This window comes from Mytilus galloprovincialis, chromosome 13 (genome assembly GCF_965363235.1).
Source record: "Mytilus galloprovincialis chromosome 13, xbMytGall1.hap1.1, whole genome shotgun sequence".
NCBI lineage: Eukaryota > Metazoa > Mollusca > Bivalvia > Mytilida > Mytilidae > Mytilus > Mytilus galloprovincialis.
Genome location: NC_134850.1, coordinates 61,374,547 through 61,396,403, shown reverse-complemented (window position 1 = coordinate 61,396,403; position 21,857 = coordinate 61,374,547). Strand labels below are relative to the sequence as shown.

Below are 21,857 nucleotides of genomic sequence, written 5' to 3'. Positions count from 1 at the left end.
AAAGTTGGCTATGAGTTTAGTTATTTGCAAAATGAACTTTAATCTTCGTATATCAATTTTAATCTTATCTGTATTTATGAATTCGAGCGATTTGTCTTAACAGTCATCAATGGTTTCTAGTACGAATATAATATAACCCGATCATTACCAAATTTTCTTTTATTTAACAATTACCAAAAATATGCGTAACTGCGTGCGCACACAGTCTTTTTCCTTGATGTGGCAAAACATTGAATGTTGTACTTGCAGCATTGTTTTTTAAATTAATTGTTGCATGATATTACATCATCTAAGTTAAACCTGTTGAAGGTGAAGGTTTGATAGAAATTCAGACAAAAACATTGTTCTATGTGTATTAGTTACAACATATTCACATTTTGTCTTATTCATGCTACATAGATTTATAAAGATGTGGTATGAGTGCCAATGAGACAACTCTCCATCCAAAGCACTATTTGTTGAAGTAAACCATTATAGGTCAAAGAACGGCCTTCAACACTGAGCCTTGGCTCACACCGAACAGCAAGCTATAAAGGGTCCCAACAATGAATTTTACTTAACACGTGCAACTCATCTTTGAGTTTTTAAATTAAGGATTTAATTGTTTATCAAAATTATGGTAAACAAATATTAGATGTTAGAATTTCGGTTATGTTGTTCATTGAAATGACTGATGTATCTATACTACGAAAATAACGAGGTCCAATTTGTTAGTCGGCATAACTTTATGTATTACAATTGAATATTTATATGACAGTTTTAAGGATATGTGCATAGGTGTCATTGTGATAAGTCAGTTTTAGGCTGACATAGATTCCTATATTGAAGGTGTCATCATATCATTTATTACTAAATTCCTTGCAATGACATAAACGGTACAATTTTTTTGCACCTGATGCGACGGTACCATTTTTTTGCACCAGATGCGCATTTCGATAATCAATGTCTCTTCAGTGATGCTCGAGGTCAAAATATTCGAAAATCCAAAGCTTATTAAAAAGATGAAGAGCTATAAACCAAAAAGGACAAAAAAATATAGCCAAAGCCTGGCAAGGAATCAGAGCTTTGCGTGAGAGAGATACATTACTTAATTTTTGTAGGTTACAACTCCAATTTTTAGTGAGATTTGTATTCCTCATTCCTTAGTTTTCTATATAGTGTTTTTTAAACAGTTGTTTCGTCTTTTCCAAGTCGTTTACCACAAAACAGTCCTCCGAATAAAATCTGTGTGCAACTCTTCATATGATAATACAGTGTTGGAATAATACATTCATTTTTAACAAAGTGTCGAAAAGATTTTTAATGTATTTACTAAGAAACCTTAATGAACTGCCTCTCCTATTAAAAAAGAAAGACGAAATATACTAAAGGGATATTCTAACTCATAAGTCGAATACAAACAAGTTCATTAAGTGCAGAAAAAAGAAACTTTTTTCAACTGCATTGTAGGTCAACATTTGCCGCATTACCATATACTTTTATGGCTGTAATACAACCATCACATTGCTAGTAACAGGAATTGGTACCCACTTGTTTGGTTTGTAATGGTAACCTATTTAAATTACATTCCGAATAATTGAATTCCTGTACCCTATACAATGACTGAATGGTTACGGAATCCATTGAGTGCAGGAGAAATGTTGGAGCACACCTAAATGTTTAATGTTTTTCACTATTCGCTTATTAAGTGTTGTTTGTCATATAAATTGCCGTTAAATTGAAAAATGATTAACTACAGTTTATTTCAATTGTATTGAGAAGCTCTATTGGAAAGGGACTTTCCAGGCTTATTTCATTTTATCAAGCTGATAAGTTAAGCAGAGCAATCAATTTGTCTATTAAATAAGATTTATTCGGATACTTCACAATTCTAGTACATTGTAGTATAATATAACAGTATATAATAAATCAAACATTCAAACTGATAGAACAAACTGTACGAATCACAATTCTTCTTTAGGATTAGATTCAACCGATTGCATACTACCCACAGTTTTTCCTCAAATGCATAATAAAAAGGCTCTAGATAAATTTTAACAACAATATGTTCTCACAATGATATCCGATACTTACTTGATTATCGTGCTTGAAAGACACGTGAAGATAATGGGAATCCACGTCATCATAAGTATGCTCCGCTAAATAACAAATGTATTTTATATACATAAAAATCATGTATTGGCATTTTCATAGCCTCATGTTGGTATCACAGAATATTGTAAGCTTTTGTGATAGTTTATTCTGGCTTTTATATGTAAAAATTAGTTATTAACTGACAACCAGTTTGTAGTGCCTGATATATGTTTGATTAAATATTTTATACCTTCCAAATGTAATTTCTTTTTTTTAATTTTCTAATTGACTAATGAAAAGACAAATTCATGACGGTATTTAATACAAAAGCCTTGTACAAATGTTATAGTTCTGATAAGATACCAGAAGGACATTCAAACTCATAAGTCGAAAATAAACTGACAAAGCCATGGCTTAAAAAGAAAAAAAGACAAACAATAGTACACAAAACACAACACAGAAAAAACTAACGACTGAGCAACAGGAACCCCACCAAAAACTGGGGGTAATCTTAGGTGCTCCGGAAAGGTAAGCAGATCCTGCTCCACATGTGGCACACGTCGTGTTGTTCATGTTAGTACAAACCCGGTAATAAGTCTAATTCGATAGGTCACATTTGGAAAAAGGGGACGGGATTGTAGTTACGACATTAGAAACATATCCGCTATCATCTGTGAAAGGAATATTCCATAACGGTCAACCAACTCGTGATGGCGTCCGTAAAACTGACGAAGGGGGATGATTTCAACTTCACCAGGGAGATACATACTCCGTATGCAGGTGCTACTGGAATGATGCAACATAGATATTGAAAAGTTCACAATTGGGTAGCTGAAATCATCTCTCTTGTCGTAAAGTTTTGTTTTCAACCGACCCCCATTGCTTATTTTTATATGTAAGTCAAGATATGAGTCAGACTTACCTGTATCTGTTGTATCCTGTATCACAAGTTAGATGGGATACATGTGTTCAACATAGTCACCAAATGTTGAATTATTTAGTGAGAGAACATCATCTATATAGCGGAAAGTAAAGTTGAAGAATACTGTTAACTTCTTTTCTTTCTCCTAAGAAGTTTCTTATGAATTCAGCCTCATATGAATAAAGGCAAGAGTCGACAAGAAGAGGGGCACAGTTTGTTACCAAGGGACTGTCGATTGTTTGTTGAAAAACACGTCCTCCAAACGTAATACTAGTAAATATGTTGTCAATCAAGAAATCAAGCATCTTGATAATGTCAGTTTCAGAGATTTTTTTGTTTGAATCAGAGCGATTTTTTACAAAGTAGGATTTATTCCTCCCTAAGACAAGATACTTGTATTTATGTTGGCCATTCTTTTTATGAAACAAAGCAGGACCAACTCTTTCAATTTGTCTTTTAGATTGGAATGGGGAATACTTATGAAAGTGTAGAAAAGTGAAATGTTTCAATATTATTGCAAGATGAAAGAGTCTTAGATTGTGTGTACTTTAAAAGATCTTTGGAGTGATTCAGTATTGTTAATTTTGAATCAACTTCTTGATAGGCATCTTTTGCAAGTCTTTTGTATTCATTTATCTCATTCATTTTGTAAAACATACGTATGTTTACAGCAACCGCAATTATCTTGGTGTTCATGTAGCGTGGACAAATTTGTCTTAGTGTAAGGGTTACAAACTAAAACAGAGGAAAACACATCAACTATAGAGGAAAACATCTGAATAACAAAAACACTAAACTATAACAATAACAAACGCTAACATACATAGAAACGGACTATTTGATAACAACAAATATCAATACCATGTATATTGAAATTTTGTATAATGTATATGATATGGATTCACACATCACAATAGTTCGATTCAAATAAAATAGACAAGTTCGATTTATCTTGAGATTAGGGATGATATATCTTGCTTTCCCTCAATATTGACACATATGTATAAAAAAAGAAGATGTGGTATGATTGCCATTTCCCAGACAACTCTCCACAAGAGACCAAAACAACACAGATATTAACAACTATATGTCCCCGTACGGCCTTCAACAATGAGCAAAGCCCATACCGCATAGTCAGCTATTAAAGGCCCCGAAATTACAATGTAAAACAATTCAAACGAGAAAACTAACGGCCTACTTTATGTACAAAAAAATAACGAAAAACAAAAATGTAACACATAAACAAGCGACAATCACTGAATTACAGGCTTCTGACTTGGGACAGACACATACATACAGAATGTGGCGGGGTTAAACATGTTAGCGGGATTCCAACCCTCCCCTAACCTGGGAAAGTGGTATAACAGATTAGTGATGATATCTTGCTTTACCTCAATATTGACACATATGGTCGACTTCAAACTAAAAAATGGAAAACGCAATGATTTCAACTTCAAAATTGTCCACTTCCGATTTCTCATCAGTAACATACCCTCATCCTCATTCGTATGGCGCTTGACTAAATGCGGATCCGGGTGGCGGGTGATGCATGCATATCAAGAGACGATAACATTGTCATCCGGTTTTGCTCTTTTAAAGTTCGTCGATACCCTAGGTTTTTAATAAGTTCCTTGATTTGTGAGATTTGTCCATCAGTAAGATAACGTTGCCTGAATTTTTCAAGCTAAAATTTTAATATGTTATTTAAATTTACCCTAAAGACCAGAAAATCAAAAATGATAACAATTAACATCATTATATACGGAAGGGTGGTTAAAGTGTTTTTCAAATAATCGAAACTGTTGATCGGCGAGTCAACTTGAAAATCAAAATGATATACGAGAACTAAATGTTAAACATGTGAATGCAAATCTTTAAGAGAAGTTTACATGGATGAAAGTTAATGTAGGTGAGTGAAATTCAACTAACAGTCAAATGAGAATAAATATTACAAAACTGTGGTAAACAAAAACTAAGTAGCAGTAAATACAGATAACAGAATAGAAACAGCAACGCAGTATAAATTCTGCAAGAACGGAAATTCTTTCTTAGTAATTAATCAGTTATTTGTTAATAAACATTTCAGGAAAAAAGGAAAAATCTTAATTTCTAATATATCTATAAGTTTTAATTGAAAGCTTATCCATATAGGTTAAAACATTCCAGACAGTAAAATTCACATTTAACAAAGTAAGTTAAAATATATACAATGTATTCACCTAGGAGTCTTGAAAAATTGTCTTTCCATATAAGTGCAGAAATTAGACACTTTTATCAACTGCATTGTAGGTTAAGTTTATGCCGAATGACAATGTACTTAAATTGGTTGTAATGCAACGATGGATTTATAGTAACGGGTACTGCAACCAATTTTTTCTAGATTGTTTATTATTCATGAGATAAATTTGGAACACTTCTGGTACCCTATGGAAATTGCATTACAAATAAATGCATCCCTGTAACCTGTAAATTGACTAAATGGCCATTGAATGAGTGCAAGAAAATTATTGGAGCACATTAAAATATATGATAAAAAGGGCCATTAAAAATGTTTAACAGTTTTGATCATTTGTTTATTCAAAATGTATTCTTATAGTAACCGTGAAAGTAAAAAAAAACAAAAATTAAACTAAATTTTAATTATGTTTCGACGATTGTATTGGAAGCAAAACTTTTAAATGTATCACGACTGGTAAGAACACAATATGTGTCTTTTGGAATGCTCTTTATACATGAAAAAGGTAGCAGTTATGAACACTTTTAAACTTCGAGTAACCGTTATATTTGATTTTGTCGGCTTATTTCATGTGAATTAAGCGGATAAGTCTAGTAGAGTAAATCAATAATGATCAATTAAAATCTATTCTGATAATTCATTTTAACTATACTAGTTCATTTTACTATGATCTAACTGTAATCAATCAATCAAATAGGCAAACTACTAAAACAATCAGAACGAGTCTCTATTCTTCCTTGCGTTTATAATCAGCTGATCATGAATTACCTTCAGCCTTTGTTCAAATGCATTATAAAAAGGCTTCAGATAAATGTCAACAAAATAGTGTTTGCAATATGATCTCCGGTACTTACTTTGTGTTTTTTTAAATATAACAATGTGATGTTATCGTTGAAAGCAATTCAATATCTGTATTACTTACATGTTCTTCTTCCTGTTTACTGATGAAGTATATATTATATTACATATGAATGGAAATTTTTTGAAAAAATAGCATCCAACATATATTTATATATACATTGGTCATAAGCCATTACATCTCTCTGGTTGTCAGTTTATTGTTGAGTTTGCTATGGTTGAGACTTGGTCGAGTATAGTCCAGACTCAAGTCAAATGTTGTTCAGACTCTATATTCTAATATTTATTAAAAGAAAATAATCAAATTCTGAACGTTCGAGTAAGAATTCAGAACAGCCTAGTACAAATTCGTACCATTTTACACTTGGTTTGTAATGTATAAGAATGTCATTTGATGAAAATCTGACAACTTACAGAGTTTCTGGTTGATAGCTTACGTGTATGTATGTGTATTAATATTGATTCAAATATGTGTTTTGCGCATATAAATACCGTTGATATCTTCTGCAGGAAAACGTGGTGGTGGCAATCGTCTTCTTGGTGGCAATGCAGGAGGCAAGGATTTACTTTTTGGCACATTGCCTACATCTGAAAAATAGAAATTGTTTAAATACTAAAATAAACAGATACCACAACAGTTTTACTTAATTTTTTGATTATTGTTTACCAGAAGTCACAATGGCGTGAACTTTTATAAAGATATTAATGTATATAATCTTTTGTTGTGGTAACATTTAACAAAAAACGTTTCAGACTATGAACAAATTTCATAAAGGTAGAAATGGTATCAAGTGATATGATGCTTCAAAGTTAGACATATAAACCACATATGATGTTATGTATATTGATTTACACATAAAACTAATTACACATATTTAAAGGATGATTTCTTTACGGTACCTTCCATAAATATTTACAACTACTGATCCGTTGAAATTGCTGATGAACATTCTATCCCGGTTGGTATCATCAGTTATCAGAGGTTTTCACTCTTTTTCAGATAATATTATGTTCATAGGGACAAACAGTGTTAGATAGTAATATGCTCACTTTTTACCGGACATAGTTGCTACAAGTGAGACACGAAGACACATCTGTTTCTGATAGGGATAGGGTTAAGATATTTAGGATCAACTGATACTTTGGTCTTAACCTGTTAATCAACACTTTATAAATTTCATTCGTCCGAAGCGCCTTATGGTCTTGACCTTCATCAGGAACGCAGAACCCAGAATATTGGAAAGCCGAGAATGAATTAGAACCGAAACAGTCGACCGGCTATATGACCAGAAATGACATAATAATGATTTCCATATCTATCTACGGCCAACTTGGCTTGCGATAGTTGAAACCATAGTGTTTTAATATTATTTAAATTGATGAACTGAAGGTTCGTTTAAAATTATGTCAGAACCGACGTTCTGACTACTGAGCTGATGATACAACGGAGTTTGACAATAGTTCACCAGCAGCGAGGTGTTTTTTTTTTGCAATGTTCCTTTACGTGAACTGTTAGAAATTATAGATTATTAAGGAATAATGGGCAGAAGAAAAAATGCTTTTATGTGTTTGGAATACATAATTTTAGTAACTACTATCGACCGACAGCAAAAACAAAATTCAATAGGCCTGTGTCATGTACTATTTTATCAGTTTTAATAAACAACTATTTTCACTTTTAACCTATTTTCCTTAGATAGGAGAAAAACAGTTTGATAGTTTGAAATATAAAAAAGTCTCTGCCTGTCAGAGAAAGCTTTCAATGAAACAAACACATCATTAGCACATACTTTCTTGTTACTCAAAGCACTAAGGTTTATCTGCCCCAAGGTATAGATGTTCTAACTTTTTTAGCACATCGTTTTTGATATTTAAATATTTGGCTCGCAATGCTCAACAACTTCGTGTTGTATTTGTACCTTCCATCGTTTGATTCGAGCACCACTGATGAGTCTCATGTAGACGAAACGCAACATATCTTTGATGAGTTTTTGCTCCTTTCACTGAAAAGAATATATTCATTTCTTGATTCTGATAGCAAGCAAAGTAACCAAAAGTCCTGTTTCTTACTGCAAACTCACGTCAATGAGCTGTTATAAGATTTTATAAACATCATAGAGAAAAAGGTTTCAGCATAAATTTAACATTTTACAACCTAAATAAATGTTATTAAACAAACACAACAGTAGAATACCGTTGTGCAATAATAATAAATCTATTAAAAGAAAACAAAACCGGGTAACAAACTAAAACATAGCAAAACACATTTACTATAAGAGGAAAACAACAGAAACACTGAACTACAACAATAACAAACGCTAATATACATAGAAACGGACTATTTGAAAACAACAAATATTAAAACCATGTATATTGAAATTTTGTATAACGTATATGATATGGATTGACACATCATAATAGTTCCATTCAAATAAAATAGACAACTTCGATCTATCTTGAGAATAGGGATGATATATCTTGCTTTCCTCCAATATTGACACATATGGTCGACTTCAAACTAAACAAATGTAAAACGCGATGATTTCAACTTCAAATTGTCCACTTCCGATTTCTCAGCAGTAACATACCCTCACCTCAATCGTATGGCGCTTGACTAAATGTGGATCCGGGTGGCGGGTGATGCATGCATATCAAGAGACGATTACATTGTCACCCGGTTTTGCTCCTTTAGAGTTTGTCGATTCCCTAGGTTTTTAATTAGCTCTTTGATTTGTTGAGATTTGTCCATCAGTAAGATAACGTTGCCTGAATTTTTCAAGCTAAAATTTTAATATGTTATATAAAATGTACCCTAAAGACCAGAAAATCAAAAATGATAACAATTAACACCATTAAATACGGAAGGGTGATTAAAATGTTTCTCAAATAATCGAAACTGTTGATCATCGAGTTCACTTGAAAATCAAAATGATATACGAGAACTAAATGTTAACCATGTAAATACAAATCTTTAAGAGAAGTTTACATGGATGAAAGTTAATGTAGGTGAGTGAAATTCAGCTAACAGTCCAATGAGAATAAATATTACAAAATTTTGGTAAACAAAAACTAAGTAGCAGTTAATACAGATAACAAAATTGAAACAGCAACGCAGTATAAATTCCGCAAGAACGGAAATTCTTTCTTACATATCAATCATTTAGTTTTGAATAAACATTTCAGAAAAAAAAATCTTAATTTCTAATATATGTATAAGTTTTAATTCAAAGCTTATCCATATAGGTTAAAAAATTCCAGAAAGTTAAATTCAAATTTAACAAAGTTAGTTAAACTATATACAATGTATTCACCTAGGAGTCTTGAAAAAATGCCTTTCCATATATGTGCAGAAATAAGCTGCATTGTAGGTTAACTTTATGCCGAATGACAATGTACTTTAATTGGTTGTAATGCAACGATGGATTTATAGTAACGGGTACTGCAACCTATTTTTTCTAGATTGTTTATTATTCATGAGAGATGAATTTGGAACACTACTAGTACCCTGTGGAAATTGAATTACAAATAAATGCATCCCTGTAACCTGTAAAGTGACTAAAAGGCCATGGAATAAGTGCAAGAAAATTATTGGAGCACATGTAAATATATGATAAAAAGGGACATTAAAAATGTTTAATAGTTTTTATCATTTGCTTATTCAAAATGTATTCTAATAGGAGTAACCGTGAAAGTAAAAAAAAAAATTAAACCAAATTTCAATTATGTTTCGACGATTGTATTGGAAGCAAAACTTTTAAATGTATCACAACTGGTAAGAACACAATATGTGTCTTTTGGAATGCTCTTTATACATGAAAAAGGTAGCAGTTATGAACACTTGCAAACTTCGAGTAACCGTTATATTTGATTTTGTCGGCTTATTTCATGTGAATTAAGCGGATAAGTCTAGTAGAGTAAATCAATAATGATCAATTAAAATCTATTCTGATAATTCATTTTAACTATACTAGTTCATTTTACTACGATCTACCTGTAATCAATCAATCAAATAGGCAAACTACTAAAACAATCAGAACGAGTCTCTATTCTTCCTTGCGTTTATAATCAGCTGATCGTAAATTACCTTCAGCCTTTGTTCAAATGCATTATAAGAAGGCTTCAGATAAATGTCAACAACATAGTGTTTTCAATATGATCTCCGGTACTTACTTTGTGTTTTTTTAAATATAACAATGTGATGTTATCGTTGAAAGCAATTCAATATCTGTATTACTTACATGTTCTTCTTCCTGTTTACTGATGAAGTATATATTATATTACATATGAATGGAAATTTTTTGAAAAAAATAGCATCCAACATATATTTATATATACATTGGTCATAAGCCATTACATCTCTCTGGCTGTCAGTTTATTGTTGAGTTTGCTATGGTTGAGACTTGGTCGAGTATAGTCCAGACTCAAGTCAAATGCTGTTCAGACTCTACATTCTAATATTTATTAAAACAAAATAATCAAATTCTGAACGGTCGAGTAAGAATTCAGAACAGCCTAGTACAAATTCGTACCATTTTACACTTGGTTTGTAATGTATAAGAATGTCATTTGATGACGATCTGACAACTTACAAAGTTTCTGGTTGATAGCTTACGAATATGTATGTGTATTAATATTGATTCAAATATGTGTTTTGCGCATATAAATACCGTTGATATCTTCTGCAGGTAAACGTGGTGGTGGCAATCGTCTTCTTGTCGGCAATGGTTGAGGCAAGGATTTACTTTTTGGCACATTGCTTACATCTAAAAAATAGAAATTGTTTAAATACTAAAATAAACAGATACCACAACAGTTTTACTTAAGATTTTTGATTATTGTTTACCAGAAGTCACAAAGGCGTGAACTTTTATAAAGATATTAATGTATATAACCTTTTGTTGTGGTAAAATTTAACAAAAAACGTTTCAGACTATGAACAAATTTCATAAAGGTAGAAATGGTATCAAGTGATATGATGCTTCAAAGTTAGACATATAAACCACATATGATGTTATGTATATTGATTTACACATAAAACTAATTACACATATTTAAAGGATAATTTCTTTACGGTACCTTCCATAAATATTTACAACTACTGATCCGTCGTTGAAATTGCTAATGAACATTCTATCCTCGTTGGTATCATCAGTTATCAGAAGTTTTCACTCTTTTTCAGATAATATTATATTCATAGGGACAAACAGTGTTAGATATTAATATGCTCACTTTTGACCGGACATAGTTGCTACAAGTGAGACATGAATACACATCTGCTTTTGATAGGGATAGGGTTAAGATATTAAGGATTTACTAATACTTTGCTCTTAACCTGTTAATCAACACTTTATAAATTTCATTCGTCCGAAGCGCCTTATGGTCTTAACCTTCATCAGGAACGCAGAACCCAGAATATTGGAAAGCCAGGAATGTATTAGAACCGAAACAGTCGACCGGCTATATGACCAGAAATGACATAATAATGATTTCCATATCTATCTACGGCCAACTTCGCTTGAGATAGTTGAAACCATAGTGTTTTAATATTTTTTATATTGATGAACTGAAGGTTCGTTAAAAATTATGTCAGAACCGATGTTCTGACTACTGAGTTGATGGTACCACGGAGACTGACGATAGTTCACCAGCAGCGAGTTTTTTTTTTTGCAATGTTCCTTTACGTGAACTGTTAGAAATTATAGATCATTAAGGAATAATGGGCAGAAGAAAAAAAATGCTTATATGTGTTTGGAATACATAATTTTAGTAACTACTATCGACCGACAGCAAAAACAAAATTCAATAGGCCTGTGTCATGTACTATTTTATCAGCTTTAATAAACAACTATTTTCACTTTTAACCTATTTTCCTTAGATAGGAGAAAAACAGTTTGATAGTTTGAAATATAAAAAAGTCTCTGCCTGTCAGAGAAAGCTTTCAATGAAACAAACACATCATTAGCACATACTTTCTTGTTACTCAAAGCACTAAGGTTTATCTACCCCAAGGTATAGATGTTCTAACTTTTTTAGCACATCGTTTTTGATATTTGAATATTTGGCTCGCAATGCTCAACAACTTCGTGTTGTATTTGGACCTTCTATCGTTTGATTCGAGCACCACTGATGAGTCTCATGTAGACGAAACGCAACGTATCTTTGATGAGTTTTTGCTCCTTTCACTGAAAAGAATATATTCATTTCTTGATTCTGATAGCAAGCAAAGTAACCAAAAGTCCTGTTTCTTACTGCAAACTCAAGTCAATGAGCTGTTATAAGATTTTATAAACATCAGAGAGAAAAAGGTTTCAGCATAAATTTAACATTTTACCACCTAAATAAATGTTATTAAATTAAGGCGACAGTAGACTACCGCTGTGCAATAATAATAAATCTATTAAAAGAAAACAAAACCGGGTAACAAACTAAAACAGAGCAAAACACATCAAATATAAGAGAAAAACAACAGAAACACTGAACTACAACAATAACAAACGCTAATATACATAGAAACAGACTATTTGAAAACAACAAATATTAAAACTATATATATATTAAAATTTTGTATAACGTATATGATATGGATTGACACATCACAATAATTCCATTCAAATCAAATAGACAATTTCGATTTATCTTAAGATAAGGGATGATATATATTGCTTTCCTCCAATATTGACTATATGGTCGACTTCAAACTAAACAATGGAAAACGCGAGGATTTCAATTTCAAATAGTCCACTTCCGATTTCTCAGCAGTAACATACCCTCACCTCAATCGTATTGCGCTTGACTAAATGTGGATCCGGGTGGCGGGTGATGCATGCATATCAAGAGACGATTAAATTGTCACCCGGTTTTGCTCCTTTTAGAGTTTGTCAATTCCCTAGGTTTTTAATTAGTTCCTTGATTTGTGAGATTTGGCCATCAGTAAGCTAACGTTGCCTGAATTTGTCAAGCTAAAATTTTAATATGTTATATAAAATGTATCCTAAAGACCAGAAAATTAAAACTGATAACAATTAACACCATTATATACGGAAGGGTTAAAATGTTTCTCAAATAATCGAAACTGTTGATCAGCGAGTTCACTTGAAAATCAAAATGATATACGAGAACTAAATGTTAACAAAAACTAAGTAGTAGTAAATACAGATAACAGAATTGAAACAGCAACGCAGTATAAATTCTGCAAGAACGGAAATTCTTTCTTGGTTATTAATCATTTAGTTTTGAATAAACATTTCAGAAAAAAAAAGAAAAATCTTTAATTTCTAATATATGTATAAGTTTTAATTGAAAGCTTATCCATATAGGTTAAAACAATTCCAGAAAGTTAAATTTAAATTTAACAAAGTCAGTTAAAATATATACAATGTATTTACCTAGGAGTCTTGAAAAATTGCCTTTCCATATATGTGCAGAAGTAAGACACTTTTGTCAACTGCATTGTAGGTTAACTTTATGCCGAATGACAATGAACTTTAATTGATTGTAATGCAACGATGGATTTATAGTAACGGGTACTGCAACCCATTTTTTCTAGATCGTTTATTATTCATGCGATGAATTTGGAACACTACTAGTACATTATGGAAATTGAATTACAAATAAATGCATCCCTGTACCCTGTAAAGTGACTAAAAGGCCATGGAATGAGTGCAATAAAATTATTAGAGCACATGGAAATATATGATAAAAAGGGAAAAAATATACCAAATTTCAATTATGTTTCGACGATTGTATTGGAAGCAAAACTTTTAAATGTATCACAACTGGTAAGAACACAATATGTGTCTTTTGGAATGCTCTTTTTACATGAAAAAGGTAGCAGTTATGAACACTATTAAACTTCGAGTAACCGTTATATTTGATTTTCTCGGCTTATTTCATGTGAATTAAGAGGATAAGTCTAGTAGAGTAAATCAATAATGATCAATTAAAATCTATTCTGATAATTCATTTTAACTATACTAGTTCATTTTACTATGATCTAACTGTAATCAATCAATCAAATAGGCAAACTACTAAAACAATCAGAACGAGTCTCTATTCTTCCTTGCGTTTATAATCAGCTGATCGTAAATTACCTTCAGCCTTTGTTCAAATGCATTATAAGAAGGCTTCAGATAAATGTCAACAAAATAGTGTTTTCAATATGATCTCCGGTACTTACTTTGTGTTTTTTTAAATATAACAATGTGATGTTATCGTTGAAAGCAATTCAATATCTGTATTACTTACATATTCTTCTGCTTGTTTGTTGATAAGGTATGTATTATATTACATATGAATGGAAATTTTTTGAAAAAAATAGCATCCAACATATGTTTATATATACATTGGTCATGAGCCATTACATCTCTCTGGCTGTCAGTTTATTGTTGAGTTTGCTATGGTTGAGACTTGGTCGAGTATAGTCCAGACTCAAGTCAAATGTGGTTCAGACTCTACATTCTAATATTTATTAAAACAAAATAATCAAATTCTGAACGTTCGAGTAAGAATTCAGAACAGCCTAGTACAAATTCGTACCATTTTACACTTGGTTTGTAATGTATAAGAATGTCATTTGATGACGATCTGATAACTTACAGAGGTTCTGGTTGATAGCTTACGTATATGTATGTGTATTAATATTGATTCAAATATGTGTTTTGCGCATATAAATACCGTTGATATCTTCTGCAGGTAAACGTGGTGGTGGCAATCGTCTTCTTGGTGTCAATGGTTGAGGCAAGGATTTACTTTTTGGCACATTGCCTACATCTGAAAAATAGAAATTGTTTAAATACTAAAATAAACAGATACCACAACAGTTTTTCTTAAGATTTTTGAAAATTGTTTACCAGAAGTCACAAAGGCGTGAACTTTTATAAAGATATTAATGTATATAACCTTTTGTTGTGGTAAAATTTAACAAAAAACGTTTCAGACTATGAACATATTTCATAAAGGTAGAACTGGTATCAAGTGATATAATGCTTCAAAGTTAGACATATAAACCACATATGATGTTATGTAAATTGAATTACACATAAAACTAATTACACATATTTAAAGGATGACTTCTTTACGGTACCTTCCATAAATATTTACAACTACTGATCCGTTGAAATTGCTGATGAACATTCTATCCCCGTTGGAATCATCAGTTATCAGAAGTTTTCACTCTTTTTCAGATAATATTATGTTCATAGGGACAAACAGTGTTAAATATTAATATGCTCACTTTTGACCGGACATAGTTGCTACAAGTAAGACATGAATACACATCTGCTTCTGATAGGGATAGGGTTAAGATATTTAGGATCAACTGATACTTTGGTCTTAACCTGTTAATCAACACTTTATAATTTTCATTCGTCCGAAGCGCCTTATGGTCTTGACCTTCATCAGAAACGCAGAACCCAGAATATTGGAAAGCCAAGAATGTATTAGAACCGAAACAGTCGATCGGATATATGACCAGAAATGACATAATAATGATTTCCATATCTATCTACGGCCAACTTGGCTTGAGATAGTTGAAACCATAGTTTTTTAATACTTTGAATTGATGAACTGAAGGTTCGTTAAAAATTATGTCAGAACGGACGTTTTGACTACTGAGCTGATAATAAAACGGAGACTGACGATAGTTCACCAGAAGCGGTTTTTTTTTTTGCAATGTTCCTTTACGTGAACTGTTCGAAATTTTAGATTCTTAATGAATAATGGACAGAAGAAACAAAATGCTTATATGTGTTTGGAATACATAGTTTTAGTAACTACTATCGACCGACAGCAACAACAAAATTCAATAGACCTGTGTTATGTATTATTTTATCAGTTTTAATAAACAACTATTTTCACTTTTAACCTATTTTCCTTAGATAGGAGAAAACAGTTTGATAGCTTGAAATATAAAAAAGTCAAGGAAAGCTTTCAATGAAACAAACACATCGTTAGCACATACTTTCTTGTTACTCAAAGTACTAAGGTTTATCTACCCCCAGGTATAGATAGTCTTAACTTTTTTTGCACATCTTTTCTGATATTTGTATATTTGGCTTGCAATGCTCATCAACTTCGTGTTGTATTTGGACATTACATCGTTTGATTCGAGCACCACTGATGAGTCTCATGTAAAATAAACGCAACGTATCTTTAATGAGTTTTTGCTCCTTTCACTGAAAAGAATATATTCATTTCTTGATTCTGATAGCAAGCAGAGTAACCAAAAGTCCTGTTTCTTACTGCACACTCAAGTCAATGAGCTGTTATAAGATTTTATAAACATCATAGAGAAAAAGGTTTCAGCATAAATTTAACTTTTTACAACCTAAATAAATGTTATTAAACAAAGGTAACAGTAGAATACTGCTGTGCAATAATAATAAATCTATTAAAAGAAAACAAATCCGGGTAACAAACTAAAACAGAAGGAAACACATCAACTATAAGAGGAAAACAACAGAAACACTGAACTATAACAATAACAAACGCTAGCATACATAGAAACGGACTATTTGAAAACAACAAATATTAAAACCATGTATATTGAAATTTTGTATAATGTATATGATATGGATTCACACATCACAATAGTTCCATTCAAATCAAATAGACAATTTCGATTTATCTTAAGATAAGGGATGATATATCTTGCTTTCCTCCAATATTGACTATATGGTCGACTTCAAACTAAACAATGGAAAACGCGAGGATTTCAATTTCAAATTGTCCACTTCCGATTTCTCAGCAGTAACTTACTCTCACCTCAATCGTATTGCGCTTGACTAAATGTGGAACCGGGTGGTGAGTAGTGCATGCATATCAAGAGACGATTAAATTGTCACCCGGTTTTGCTCCTTTAGAGTTTGTCGATTCCCTAGGTTTTTAATTAGTTCCTTGATTTGTGAGATTTGGCCATCAGTAAGCTAACGTTGCCTGAATTTTTCAAGCTAAAATTTTAATATGTTATATAAAATGTACCCTAAAGACCAGAAAATCAAAAATGATAACAATTAACACCATTAAATACGGAAGGGTGATTAAAATGTTTCTCAAATAATCGAAACTGTTGATCAGCGAGTTCACTTGAAAATCAAAATGATATACGAGAACTAAATGTTAACCATGTGAATACAAATATTTAAGAGAAGTTTACATGGATGAAATTTAATGTAGATGAGTGTAATTCAACTAACAGTCCAATGAGAATAAATATTACAAAATTTTGGTAAACAAAAACTAAGTAGCAGTAAATACAGATAACAGAATTGAAACAGCAACACAGTATCAATTCTGCAAGAACGGAAATTCTTTCTTGGTTATTAATCATTTAGTTTTGAATAAACATTTCAGAAAAAAAAAGAAAATCTTAATTTCTTATATATGTATAAGTTTTAATTGAAAGCTTATCCATATAGGTTAAAACAATTGAAGAAAGTTAAATTTAAATTTAACAAAGTCAGTTAAAATATATATAATGTATTCACCTAGGAGTCTTGAAAAATTCCCGTTCCATATATGTGCAGAAATAAGACATTTTTGTCAACTGCATTGTAGGTTAACTTTATGCCGAATGACAATGAACTTTAATTGATTGTAATGCAACGATGGATTTATAGTAACGTGTACTGCAACCCATTTTTTCTAGATCTTTTATTATTCATGAGATGAATTGGGAACACTACTAGTACCCTATGGAAATTGAATTACAAATAAATGCATCCCTGTACCCTGTAAAGTGACTAAAAGGCCATGGAATGAGCGCAAGAAAATTATTAGAGCACATGGATATATATGATAAAAAGGGACATTAAAAATGTTTAATAGGTTTTAACATTTGCTTATTCAAAATGTATTCTTATAGGAATAACCGTGAAAGTAAAACAAATTAAACCGAATTTCAACTATGTTTCGACGATTGTATTGGAAGCAAAACTTTTAAATGTATCACAACTGGTAAGAACACAATATGTGTCTTTTGGAATGCTCTTTTTACATGAAACAGATAACAGTTATGAACACTTTTAAACTTCGAGTAACCGTTATATTTGATTTTCTCGGCTTATTTCATGTGAATTAAGAGGATAAGTAGAGTAGAGTAAATCAATAATGATCAATTAAAATCTATTCTGATAATTCATTTTTACAATACTAGTTCATTTTAGTATGATCTAACTGTAATCAATCAATCAAATAGGCAAACTACTAAAACAATCAGAACGAGTCTCTATTCTTCCTTGCGTTTATGAGCAGCTGATCGTAAATTACCTTCAGCCTTTGTTCAAATGCATTATAAGAAGGCTTCAGATAAATGTCAACAAAATAGTGTTTTCAATATGATCTCCGGTACTTACTTTGTGTTTTTTTTAAATATAACAATGTGATGTTATCGTTGAAAGCAATTCAATATCTGTATTACTTACATGTTCTTCTTCCTGTTTACTGATGAAGTATATATTATATTACATATGAAAGGATTTTTTATGCAAAAAATGCATCCAACATATATTTATATATATATTGGTCATGAGCCATTACATCTCTCTGGCTGTCAGTTTATTGTTGAGTTTGCTATGGTTGAGACTTGGTCGAGTATAGTCCAGACTCAAGTCAAATGTGGTTCAGACTCTACATTCTAATATTTATTAAAACAAAATAATCAAATTCTGAACGGTCGAGTAAGAATTCAGAACAGCCTAGTACAAATTAGCACCATTTTACACTTGGTTTGTAATGTATAAGAATGTCATTTGATGACGATCTGACAACTTATAGAGTTGCTGGTTGATAGCTTACGTGTATGTATGTGTATTAATATTGATTCATATATGTGGTTTGCGCATATAAATACCGTTGATATCTTCTGCAGGTAAACGTGGTGTTGGCAATCGTCTTCTTGGTGGCAATGCAGGAGGCAAGGATTTACTTTTTGGCACATTGCCCACATCTGAAAAATAGAAATTGTTTAAATACTAAAATAAACAGATACCACAACAGTTTTACTTAAGATTTTTGATTATTGTTTACCAGTAGTCACAAAGGCGTGAACTTTTATAAAGATATTAATGTATATAACCTTTTGTTGTGGTAAAATTTAACAAAAAACGTTTCAGACTATGAACATATTTCATAAAGGTAGAACTGGTATCAAGTGATATGATGCTTCAAAGTTAGACATATAAACCACATATGATGTTATGTATATTGAATTACACATAAAACTAATTACACATATTTAAAGGATGACTTATTTACGGTACCTTCCATAAATATTTACAACTACTGATCCGTTGAAATTGCTGATGAACATTCTATCCCCGTTGGTATCATCAGTTATCAGAAGTTTTCACTCTTTTTCAGATAATATTATGTTCATAGGGACAAACAGTGTTAGATATTAATATGTTCACTTTTGACCGGACATAGTTGCTACAAATGAGACATGAAGACACATCTGCTTCTAATAGGCATAGGGTTAAGATATTTAGGATCAACTGACACTTTGGTCTTAACCTGTTAATCAACATTTTATAAATTTCATTCGTCCGAAGCGCCTTATGGTCTTGACCTTCATCAGGAACGCAGAACCCAGAATATTGGAAAGCCAAGAATGTATTAGAACCGAAACAGTCGACCGGCTATATGACCAGAAATGACATAATAATGATTTCCATATCTATCTACGGCCAACTTGGCTTGAGATAGTTGAAACCATAGTTTTTTTAATATTTTTCAAATTGATGAACTGAAGGTTCGTTAGAAATTATGTCAAAACCGACGTTCTGACTACTGAGCTGATGGTACAACGGAGACTGACGATAGTTCACCATGTTTTTTTTTGCATTGTTCCTTTACGTGAACTGTTAGAAATTTTAGATTATTAATGAATAATGGGCAGAAGAAAAAAATGCTTATATGTGTTTGGAATACATAGTTTTAGTAACTACTATCGACCGACAGCAAAAACAAAATTCAATAGGCCTGTGTCATGTATTATTTTGTCAGTTTTAATAAACAACTATTTTCACTTTTAACCTATTTTCCTTAGATAGGAGAAAAACAGTTTGATAGCTTGAAATATAAAAAAAGTCTCTGCCTGTCAGGGAAAGCTTTCAATGAAACAAACACATCATTAGCACATACTTTCTTGTTACTCAAAGTACTAAAGTTTATCTACCCCAAGGTATAGATGGTCTTAACTGTTTTGGCACATCTTTTCTGATATTTGAACATTTGGCTTGCAATGCTCATCAACTTCGTGTTGTATTTGGACCTTTCATCGTTTGATTCGAGCACCACTGATGAGTCTCATGTAGACGAAACGCAACGTATCTTTGATGAGTTATTGCTCCTTTCACATAAAAGAATATATTCATTTCTTGATTCTGATAGCAGGCAAAGTAACCAAAAGTCCTGTTTCTTACTGCACACTCACGTCAATGAGCTGTTATAAGATTTTATAAACATCATAGAGAAAAACGTTTCAGCATAAATTTAACATTTTACCACCTAAATAAATGTTATTAAATAAAGGCAACAGTAGAATACCGCTGTGCAATAATCATAATATGTAGGGTATTCAACAATGAAAGAATCGTTAATACCCTACAACAAGGTCAAAACGGCCCCTAGCGTCGATTAAAGCGGTACTATTTATAAAAATAAACCATGCACAGTTCACCTTCTTGCTCCCCACCCATGTCAGAATGCCAACTTGTGCGATGCTTGTGTACAACGGTTCTCCAGTCGAAAGCACCAGGGATACAAGAAAAGTGCAGTAATTTTGAAAGACATCGATCGCCACTAAAATATGCTTGAAGTTACACAAGTCGGGACCAGTCAGTGAATTATATAATTTATAATTACGGGCGAGGTTTATTATTTATATTATTTTGTGCGCACATTATATTATTTTGTGCGCACAATATATTTAAGTTATGCGCACAATATATTTAAGTTGTGCGCACAATCTGTATGTTTTTCTTTGCATGTCCCTAGCAGGGCTCCGTACTATTTACTGTGTGTGTCCAATTTGCTTGAATGATCCAAATCTTCGTCTTCGAATTCTTTTGAACATTTTTTCTTCATAATATCTTAATGATTTACAAACACCAACTTTTAAGGATATAAGTTATATTCAGAAAAAGGTATTGAAATAAAATATTGCCGTTGAGAGAATCGAATTTACGTATATTAAGACAATATTCACTTACGAATTTTCTTGAAAGGTTGGCGTATACTTCTGTAAGCAAACTGTTTATCATACTCTCTGTTCATTTTGTCACATTTTCTTGAATTATTTGATAGCTGTGTATAATAATATAAATGTGTTATAAGATTAAAAAAAAAAAAAAAAAACCAACATAATTTTTATTACATTAATCGTCAAGAGAAAATCAAAAGCTTTGGTAATCCCATTTCAGTTCTGGTAAGTATATATTGCATAATCTTTTATTTATCTTTTCAAATTTACAGTTTCACCGAATTCAGCAAATAGTCGTATATATGTTTTCAATCAGACAGTTCAATCGATCATTTGATTAAATTGGAATATGTTTTTTAAACGGTTGTGTGGAAGAGTAGAGACTCCATGCACAAGTCATCAATCCAATATGAAGGACCATTAAAAACGTTATTTATTATAACACAGCCGAAATGAAACGATATTTTACGGGGTAGTCGTGTTGTTTAAGTAGCCAATATATATCAGGGAACTTATCATGTTCAGAGGTGGCCTTAAGCTGAAATGTGTTTTTAAGTTGTAACTGTTTA

The 21,857-nt window shown here is 31.7% G+C and overlaps 1 protein-coding gene across 1 annotated transcript in view; it reads right to left on the bottom strand.

Annotated features, from left to right (window-relative positions):
• The window catches only part of LOC143056168 (uncharacterized), a 40,700-nt gene extending 19,303 nt beyond the window's left edge, over positions 1 to 21,397 (bottom strand). Inside the window, exons 1-6 of the mRNA XM_076229250.1 lie at positions 21,299 to 21,397; positions 18,937 to 19,032; positions 14,763 to 14,858; positions 10,757 to 10,852; positions 6,582 to 6,677; positions 2,074 to 2,138 (exon numbers count right to left, since the gene is read on the bottom strand). Of these exons, the coding sequence (XP_076085365.1) occupies positions 2,074 to 2,138; positions 6,582 to 6,677; positions 10,757 to 10,852; positions 14,763 to 14,858; positions 18,937 to 19,032; positions 21,299 to 21,362 (513 nt within the window). The 5' untranslated portion in view covers positions 21,363 to 21,397. The remainder of the gene's footprint in view (positions 1 to 2,073; positions 2,139 to 6,581; positions 6,678 to 10,756; positions 10,853 to 14,762; positions 14,859 to 18,936; positions 19,033 to 21,298) is intronic.
• Between the last annotated feature and the right edge of the window lie 460 nt (positions 21,398 to 21,857).